The following is a 10831-nucleotide window of genomic DNA, read 5'->3' as shown; positions in this document are numbered from 1 at the left end:
CAGTGTCTAGTAGCGTCGTCTTTAGCGTTCGCGTCAATAAGATCTAAAGGTCGCTATTGTAGGAAATCGATGAGTGACAATGTAGAAACAAATATACAGATTATTTGTCGGTCAAAACACATTCAAACCAACTGTTTATTTCTCTGTGAGCAAGATGTGAAGTCTAATATAATATAGATTGTCGTCTTCGGTTAATGAAATGATTGTGAAACTATGTTTCTGTCAATTCGGAATGTTTGCTGGCAAGTGTTCGGCAAGCGTTGACAATAAAGTCGTTGAATATCTTTGCAATCTGCTTTGGCTCTCCCGTTTAAGTGGGATTCAAAATGTCAAAACGCAACATTGGATATATCATGTCTTATTTGTTGTTGGCGTGTTTTTTTTTTACAAGAAATGTTATCATTATTGAAATGAGGTCTTTTTTCAAAAACGCGTGAGTTTCTTATAGGGAGGAGATGTATATTAATACACCAATCAATAAATTCAGAATCAGAGTCAGAGTCGCAATGGGGTAGCCTATAGACTTCGGCAGTAATTACTTAGACTTTTTTTGTTGACCTTCGTTTAAGTCTCTCAACTGCACTTAGCCAACAACAACAACAAAAAGAAAATCGGAGAAAAAAAATTGAAACGTTCAATTACGTTGAATTTTACGTCATTTGGCACACGTAAAACAAGCTTACGAACTTACAGTTGTTCTATACCTCTTGTTAACTACTGAAGACTGGACTGCATTCAAACGGTATACCCCAGTCTGTGACACCATAATCAACATTTCTCTCACATTGATAGGTAACTGGAATTGGTCAAAGTTCTTCACTTAAGTGTCTTAATAATAATAAATCCAGACATTAAAATCGTTACTTGGGTCATGACTGTTTGAATAACAGATTTAGCACACTTTATGCATATTGTTTTGACGGCAAGATTTGTGAACTGAGAAATCAAATTCGGGATCAATCTTTTAATAGTTCCCGAGAGTCTGCATTCACAGATCATGTGTCGATATCTGTATCCTAAAATGCAATGCTTGTTGCCATAAATGCTGCATGTGGACATCTGTAATTTTCGCGTTCGGATCAACCGCAATGAAAATCACAGGAGAACTTTCGATAGGCAAACTTGTGCTTTTATTGAACAAAGGTAATTTGGAAAGGATGCATAAGATATTTTGTAACTTTTGTATCTGACGCAGGCCTGTGCGCCTCTGAATGGGAATGCCCTAATTTTAAAGAATACATGAATAACGATCCATTTGCATTTCGGTAGATAATAATGACGGCAGTGTAGCATTGATAGCTGCTCGCGGCAATTAGGCATTAGAGTTGCGAGTTGGAAAGCTATGGACACTCATCAATAACAAAGACAAGCCATGAATGGGGAAAGCTAATTGCAAAAAGCGACTTTGTGTACAAGTGATCAATTATTTGCGTAATCAGAAATGTCCATTTGTGTACCCGTTCTTTTGAAGCTAGATATAGATAAACTATTGTAGTTTATGATGTGATGGCGTAACTACGTTACTTCGCTGGTAAGTAAAGAGAGGGTGGAGTATTCACTGATGTATCCCACTTCTACACAGCTCCAAATAATGACCAACTTTGATGAACCGATTGGCACAATCTCTGATCGAGCAGTCTGCTTCATGATAGATTAAAAGAATTCCCATCTTTGGAGCCATTGACCAATCATTTTGTTTGAAAACAGGCTGATATGCTTAAAACCATTAGTGTTACATCTCATTTCTGCATGCCCAATAATTGGTAACATTTGTCATACCTCCTGGCAGTACCTTTTGATCCCATTTTGTGATTTCGAAACGCTGCCTCTACAATGTGTACTGCTTACCATTTAGAGTAGTGTTCGAGTTATTTTGATGCATACATGTAGGCCAGTTGTATCACAAAACATCCTACCATATAAGAATTTCGCAATGAATCCTAAGATAGAAGGAGATACTTAGCACTATTTTTCTAAATAAACCATAACTGTATATCTTATGGTTTAATCTAGAAACAATTTTATTATAACTACATTTCATGTATACTGAGTAACATTTTTATATTGTTTGTTTCTATCGCTAACTCACATTTTGAAACTATTTTTGTTTGATCTGTAGATAGTAAACAATGTATTTAGATTATCCATGACCAAACAGAATGTTGGGGAGTTCCATTAATTCATAATCGCACTGGCAGGCTGAAAAAAAAAAAAGGATCGCAGGATCTTGAAAAAATGTATTTGCCTCAGAATCTGTCAGTTTTGACTTAGAGTGCAGTCATCATAACTGCCATGTTGCTGTGCTACCCTTCAATTTTCAGGAGAGGCCAAATCTCCAAATATGGGCGTATTCGTACTTCTTCCAGTGAAGAGCTCTTGCAGTGCTTTGCGGAATCGCTTGTGCCGGAGTGTATAAATGAACGGGTTGACCAATGTTGACCCACGAATTGCACAGAGCAAGAGTGATGAAAACCCAGTGGAGTCGGCTGTAGAGATAGGTGGGTGGGATGATGCCGAGGTTGAAGGCGACGAAGGCCAGCTGGTTTGGTCCCCAGCATATGACGTACACGACGACCACGATGAGCATGAGACTGATGATTCGACGACGGGCAACGATGTGAAATGAAGTCTCTGCCTTCTCGTGTAATGTTTCCTTTGGTGCCATCAGTGCGGCCCGGCGGAGGGATCGAGCGATGGCGATTTGGGTGGTGAACAAAATGGTTGTCGGAACGGCGAGTCGAATCGTGAATGTCACGATTCCCAGCACGACTTGTGCATGTGGCGACGAGGAGAAGACACACTTCATGGTCTCTCCGTCCACGGTGATTGTGTACAACGTCGACGACGAAAATAGAGCCGAACCGATCCAGAGGACAATGACGACCGTTACGACACGCTTCCGTCTGACAGAGCGGTAGAAGCGCATTGGATACAGAACTGCGTATAAACGATCGAATGAAATAGCCACCAGGGTGTAGATCGACGCCGTCACCGATGTCCACATGGGGTAGTATCCGTGCCAGACCTTGCAGAAGGCGATCCCTGCCCACGTGTCGGGAACGACTTCCGACGGCGGGTGGGGAGCCCAGAACAGCGACGTCAATAAATCGGCGATCGCCAAGTTTCCGACGAGAATGTCCGTCGATCGAATCCCTGAGTGACGCCGGAATATAACTATGATCACCAACAAATTACCGCAGACTCCAAGAATGGTCGACATCAGCTGAAACATGACATTCCATGACCATTCTATACGACCCCATGACCACTGTACCACCATCTCAGTGGAAGGGGGATTATCACTCTGAGTGATATCATATTCATACGACTCGGTGTGCACGTCTTCCACATTGAAAGCGGCCATATCGGAAGGATGGATGGTAATGAAATCTGTCATATAATTAATCCCTGTGGAGAGAGAAGAGAGGCAAAAGTCGTCATTTTTTCAGACCAGTGTCATTGGAGTGAAACACCACTATGTCAAAAATGCATGTGCGATGGTACACCTGTAGGTTTTCATCCCCGTCTAATGGCTAATGGATGTATCCGTCGATTATTGTAAAGGCCTTGCGCTCTGTTTAATAGCAATGGTGTACCATCTCGTCTCGGTCGTTGAGTTCCGTATCCATAACCATTCCTCTTGGCATCCCATATTGTACACGATTATAACCCGCTTTAGCCTCTGCTCCGTTTTTTTTTTGTCTGTCTGTCTTTTGCCAAGCTAAACGTTTTATCAGGTCTCAAGAGATAAAAAAACATCATATTTTCACCATTTATGCAAATAGCAACGCATCATTTCATCACATCATATCTTGCCTCAGAGGCGCCCCTACCCTGTAAAATATTTATGAATTAATATTACATCAAACATGATAATCGTTATGAAGTCACAAATTCATTTTCATACATTCAATCGAGCTCATTTAAAGATGTCAACATGGTTTGAATTACTGTCTTTTATTTAGTAACCTGTACCATCTGTTTTGTCTAATGTTACTTTCTAGAATAAAAACATGGGCAAAATTAACATCGTCTTAAAGAAACATCTCCCACCCCCTTGCAAGAAGCTTATTACACTTACTACTTTGAGGCGTTTTTTTTTCTGTTAAAGAGTCTATATAGTTTGCGAATCATGTTTCTGTTTGTAAAAGTACATGTAAGTACGGTACATAGAAACAAGTACTACGGCAAAGGAAAAAAAAAGCAAAAAGAACATCAACTGTGTTGATAACGACTTCATAAAACATGCTATTCACCTGATAATGTATGTATCATCTGGACTAATTATTAAAGATTCATTTTCTATAGCTGTCTTCCTCTTTTTTTCTAATCTCGCAGAGTAGTAGGCCTATGTGATTTGAAAAGAACGAATATTGATATTTGCCATGTTTAATTAAAAAAACAGCAACAGAGCAAATGTAATGTGAAGACAATATAAAAACGTATGCATTCATATATCTATATAATTATGTATACATAATCATATAAATATACATTTAGGTCAGTGCTTACACTATGTTACTGTTTTAACTGAAATCAGTTTAATTGAAAGGAACGAATTAATCCCATTTATATACAAGTATATAACAGAAATTCTTCTGTACCTTGATCTTATGTCCTCATCACGCTGAGTACTTACAGAATCGACGAAAAACAATACATGAAAGTTGTCCACACCACCACTTGGAAGGAAATGTACCAAGTGCAGGTCTTGTCCAAATTACCTAGTTTCGTGTAAGCGTAAAACGTTATGTAGTAACGACGTTGCAAGCAAATCCATGAAAGTTACGGTTTTGTTGCTGTTTTACTTCTTTACAAACAGGAATTTAAATGTAAGTAAACATACATAAATGATGCTTTACAACTTTAGAAGAGCGGCGCAAAATACCCCACGCGTATAATGGATCATTCCAAAGTTTCACACAGATCACTTTATTTTTGAACAACCTTGTTTTGAAACACTTGAAACGTCATCGTTACTTAACTTTATCGTATTTGATAAAGAAAAAGGTCAATGCTGCTGTGATTGGTCGAAGTTATTATGTTCAGCTTATTTTGTTACTCTAGCCATTATAGGTCCATTCATTTTCGCTGTCAATATACACCGCCGTCGAATAGACAACTGTATGAAAAGAGGGGAACTGAAAGGTTCCCTCCACAATACTATCATCTTCCTCTTCTACCAGGAATGGAGACACTAATGGATTTTGCAATCAATAAAATCCCCTTATCCTGCAAAACAACATGAAGGCCCACGATTACGCTGCTTTCTATTTTTTATTTACTCCCTCCATGCTATTGTCCACCACAGGCACGCAAATCTGAGGCATTCATCTGGTGATGTTTTGTAAGATATCGATCCAACTGATGTCTCTCGCTCTTACTGTCTCTTTTTTTTTCATTTCACTATTTTTTTTTTGCAGTGAAAAGAATCATATACGCTTATGATATATATATATATATATCTATGGATACAATATCTATGTCCATGCGTATGTGTTTATGTGCGCACGCAAGAAGAAAACAAAAATGCCTGTGATTGGATAATCGCGAACCTTCATCTGTTATGAGTGACCATTCACATACTCACAACTTGAGTGGGGAGGGAACTTAAGACACATTTAAGTGTGTTAGTGCTACCTAAGACCGTGTGTAAAGTTAAATGTAATGTGCATCTGTGAGTGTGTGTTAGCGTGTACCAGGTTGCGTGTATGTTTGTGTGTGTATGTGTCTCTCTCTCTCTCTCTCTCTCTCTCTTTCGCTCTGTCTCTGTGTGTGTGAGTGTCTGTGTGTATGCAGTGTCTGATACGTACATTGAGATTAACTGTGTGTACACACATACAAGGGACAAAACAAAAATGTATACGCTTTCAATAATCTCAGCAGAAATTCCCCGCCTACTTCTTCAAGAAAATACAGCATGTGCCTGAATGTACTTCAAGCAAGCGTCACCAGATAACAACCATGCTAAAGCGCACGAACATACACACATGCACACACACACACACACACACACACACACGCACACAATTGTTCACGATATTCTTTATTTGAGTGTTATTCAATGTCAGTATCATGTTCACAATGAAAGGGATATTGACAAAACTGAGCAGATTATTATATTCTTCTTCTAAATCACATTTTTTTTTTCTTTGACACACACACACACACACACACACACACTCCTCCATGCATACCTTCTGCTTTCTACATCTTCTTGATCTTTGGACTCATTTGTCCAGGTTGTTCAAATTCCCTTGACAAGTTTAATATTTTCATGCATATTAAGAGGGCGGCGCTCGGAGACGTTCTCTATAAGAAATCAATAGATTCGTATTCTAGACTGACATTCTTTCTCCATCCATTTTAGCCTGATGTTTGATAAAAGGTGTTTAAACCGATCATAAAATAATACATGAGTAGCAATGGTAAAAATAATAATACACAAATCTTACACACACAGAGACAAAGATATATTTGTATACGTATGCACGAAAAAAAAAAACTCATTATCAGATATTGAACAATGAATAATACCATAACTATTGAAAATGCAATGTGGTTTTAACCTGATGTTTGAATGCTAAAATTGATGATCAAAGAAATATAGTAACAATAGTAATAATGTTAGTAATGCACAGATTATGCATACAGACCGGGTATATTTGTATTTTTTTTTTTTGTGAATGAAATGAGACACTGTTGAACAATAAATGACATCCACAAATGTTTAGAATAGATACAAATACATAAATATTGACCATTAATAATTTACAAATCTAAAGCTGGACTTCAATCCAATATCCCTGAAGAGACTGTAAGAATCTAGATGCATCTTAATAACTGTTCAATGCTTGCGTAGGTTCAGACAAGTTAGTTCAAACACTCAAGTTGGATATACAAAGGACTCATTTGCACATCGTGATTGGAAACCCTTTGCACGTTTAGTAAAATTCCATTCACCAAACGACATTTCACAAACGTGATGTTCACTTCAATCACCTTCTCTAATCCCTTTAATATCTTGAGATCGAAAGCATCTCTGGTTAACGGTTAAATCATGTTTTCAGTTAAATTTAGACGAAAAGAGGTGAAGTCCGTGTAGCTCAGCCACAATTCAGTCTATAGCGTGCATGCGTGTACAGTGTCGTTGTTTGAGAGCAATATTACATAAAATAAGCGAATACAGGCAGTAATCGAAATCCAAGATTGATGCATTCTAACGACTCCCCCATCCCCCTATCTCTCTCTATATAAATGAATATGAATATATACACAGATATAAATATATAGATATGATATCTGTCGCATGTAGTCATTACCATCGTCTAATAGCTTTAAAGAAAGTATGCATTACACAAAATTTGTTGAACAGAGTATTACGAATGAAGTGTAGAGTAGGGATTAAGCTTGCCCCCTAGCAGGCATTCCACTTGACCGTGTCACTAACACTCGTATTCTGGAAGCAGGTTAGAACAAAATAAAAATGAATTGAGCCACTGCAATGAACTGCCTTTCATTCATTAGTTACTACTGTTGCCCGGTAAGAAGTAGGTCAATGGGGTTCACATCCCAGACTATTTCCTTCTTTGTATTTGTTCTTCAACGAAAGTAAAACACATACACACGACTATGAGGATACCACATTATTGTGTTGTCTAACATTGATTAGTTGAGACATGCGCCCATAGAAATCTAATAATTTTCTTACACAAGAAAACAAATCCTTTAATTCAGTAAATGCACAATAGGGAGGGAGCAGGGAACGTAAATTGGATGACTGAGGCAAAATATTGAATCAACCTATAAGACAAATTGACATTAGCAAATAATCTTTAGAGGGTGGTTTCGAAACGTTACACAGGTAGCCTTTACGGCTGAAGCGACGAAGTGCATGATAATGCTACTTGGGGAAAAAAAAACCCAACAACAACAAACAATCAAACAAAACACCCATCATATGATGGTACGTGATAAGTATCTGATTTCTCACCTGAATTGATCCTTTCGCAGACCGTGCAGAAATCTTATAAAGGGTGCTGTGTTGCATAGTACAATGCAAGGTATTACAGTGGCTTTGAGAGCACACGCCTTTTCTTCGGTCACCGCCAATCGAAAGCAAGTACTCGAATAAAAAGAAGTGAAATGAACGAATGAGGGAAAACTTGGAAAATTGTAAGAAAAACAACAACAAATACAGCAACCAAAAAAGTAACACAGACAAAAAAAAAAATAATCTGAACCATAGATATCAGATCTTGACTGAAACACACGGGGCGAGTTTGAAATCAACGTAAATGATAATACTGATACCAGTAAACGAACAATTCAAAAGGAAGAATAGATTCGAAAAGATTCTCGCCTTTCATTTATTTTTTTCATTGCTTTATTGAAATATAAAATCACATTGTATTTCTATCAATTCTTGCTGAGATTACTATAAGTAGTGAAAGGCTACTCATGGTAAGGCACTCCTCGTCGGAGCGTCGCATTGGCCTGTCTTAACGTCTTGTTATTATACCATCGGAACGATTTTCTCCTGGTTGCAGGTAGGAACTTTTCACCGAGGCGTAAATTTACACTTGAAAACAATCAGCGTTTCAGGAGAACCAACGAGGAATTCTAACCTTACTATACTCACAACGCATACTTTGTTTTCTGTGTTGTATTTTCATTACAAACATTTACGAACGTTACTTCAGCAGATGCGATTCCTTGCTAGATAATGACTTGTTCAATATGGGATATGTCATTTAAAGTCTCTCCATAAATAACCGAAGTAGAAGATAAATCATTCAACCGGTCTATCCCTGTCACCTATATCACTAACAAGATATGGCATATGAACACGATTCTCCGAGAAGTTGGCTAATTTTTCTGTTGTTTTACTTTTACATGAAATCTCCGAAATTGACTTTATTGTAGCTTTTCTACTGTACCTTCAAAGCAAGAACGAATTGCCACAGGATCTTGTTAAAATCCGCAGTACCTCAGAAATCTAGGGCATGACACTTTCACAAGGTAAAGTATGATTTTCTTGGTATTTCACTGGTTCTAAGAATCGGGAAATCAAATATTTTTCAATCGTCAGAAAGACAAATCTGGTGTGATAACTACAGAGATTTCTTATTTGTTACTGACACATTTTCTTGACCCTTAGTGTCCCACTTGCCAAACAAACAAACAAACAAAAAAAAACCCTTTAGTTTATCACTGCCCACAATCTACTCAGAGTCGGAATTGCAAAAACATGCTTTGAAGTACACAATGGGCTTTTGCGATGTACAGTAGATCAAGTTCGGACAGTAGGCAGTGAAAAAAATTATATTTTCCCCCAAAATGTAAGGTCCACAAGACATTGAAAAATTACCTCAATTCGAAATTTTCTGGGCATTCATGTCAATGGTTACACTGTTATGGAGGAAGGGTACGTATCAAATTTAGAAATACTTGGTTGTGGGTACCCTGCCAATCCTCAATCGATTTTTCTCAGGACTGTTTGAACAGCACTATGGTCCTCGGGAATGTTTATCTTTAACAATCAAAAGATTGGGATAAACCGTACCAGTATTATAATTATATTATAGTCATTATCATCAATTTTATAAAAAAAGAATCAGAGTAGAAAAATTCTGCTTTGGCATGCGTGGCTTAATTTCATTTCTTTTTTTTCGACTGAATAACAGTTGTCTCATTAAAATAAAGTTGCAACAGTTGGTATATATGTTTTCTGTTTACTTCATTCTTGATCATTCTCAATTTCTACTTCTTTCAGTTTGGGAAACACCAGTTCGTTGAGATAGCACCATAGCTGCTGCAGCATCTTCCCAGGGTGTGAAAGGCAACATGAATATCGACCCTAACAACTCACAATGGGAAAATGGACTGGAGACGTACACAACTGATTTTGAAGTGACCGAACTCGATGCCACCGAAACATTGACTTGGTCCTGGCACTCAATGCAATGGCCGTGGTATGTCATTTGCGAGCTGATAACCTCCATACTCGGAATCACGGGCAACCTCCTCGTGATTGTTGTCATATTCTGTCGCAGTTCGAAGAGTAAATCCACCGATATTCTGGTAGGTCACCTGGCATGTGCAGATTTACTGACATCACTGTTGCTGGTTCCATATCCCGAATTAAACACCGTCCCATACACATGGTTTGGAACCTTATTCTGCAAGGTCTTCAAAGGGAATTACGTGATGCTGGTATCTGTAACAACGTCAACATACATACTATCGGCCATATCGATTGATCGGTACTTTGCCGTCGTTTATCCCTTGCATTTTAAACGTTTCGTCAGTCGCCGACTGGTAATTGCTGTCGTCGCATTAATTTGGATCTGTTCGTGCTTTCTTATGATCCCGATACTCTTGGTCAACAACGCAGGTGTTATCCCGGGAAAATGCATATTTTACCTGCCGTTTCCGAAGCTCCAGGTCGCTTACGGCTTTTTCGCCTTCATCATACGACTCGCCGTTCCCACAACCATCATGATATTTACCCAGATCACTATCGCTCGCGTTCTACGACGGGAAGCTTTTCGTTTCAAGCCACAGAAAACGGCGCAGTCGCAAACGCCATCTTTTCACGACGTAGCACGAGCCCGCGTTCTCCAGCTTCTGTTATTGGTTGTGCTGGTGTACATAATTTGTTGGGCTCCAGACCAGTTCACCTTTCTCTCCTTCAACCTCGGCCTAGTGCCCCGCTCCCACCTCGCCAGTCCTCTCCATCGCATCTTCATCGTCCTCGCCTTTTGCAACTCTTGCGCTAACCCGATCATTTACACTTTTCGTCACCAAAAATTCCGGAGGGCTGCTGCAG

General features: G+C 38.7%; 1 protein-coding gene across 1 annotated transcript; it reads right to left on the bottom strand.

Annotated features, from left to right (window-relative positions):
• Positions 1–2317: 2317 nt before the first annotated feature.
• Positions 2318–3364, bottom strand: LOC139723357 (galanin receptor 2a-like). The gene has a single exon (XM_071634614.1). The coding sequence runs from the start codon at positions 3362–3364 to the stop codon at positions 2318–2320; it is 1047 nt and encodes a 348-aa protein (XP_071490715.1).
• Positions 3365–10831: the final 7467 nt, after the last annotated feature.

The sequence above is a fragment of the Diadema antillarum genome, unplaced genomic scaffold (genome assembly GCF_040938485.1).
Source record: "Diadema antillarum isolate AM-2024a unplaced genomic scaffold, OU_Dant_1.0 scf00000187, whole genome shotgun sequence".
NCBI classification, from domain to species: Eukaryota; Metazoa; Echinodermata; class Echinoidea; order Diadematoida; family Diadematidae; genus Diadema; species Diadema antillarum.
Note: the sequence above shows the minus strand (reverse complement) of the source record. Positions and strands in the feature narration are given on the sequence as shown.

Coding starts and splice junctions, on each gene's coding strand:
- LOC139723357 (XM_071634614.1), bottom strand. CDS start 3,364: ATGGCCGCTTTCAATGTGGAAGACGTGCACACCGAGTCGTATGAATAT.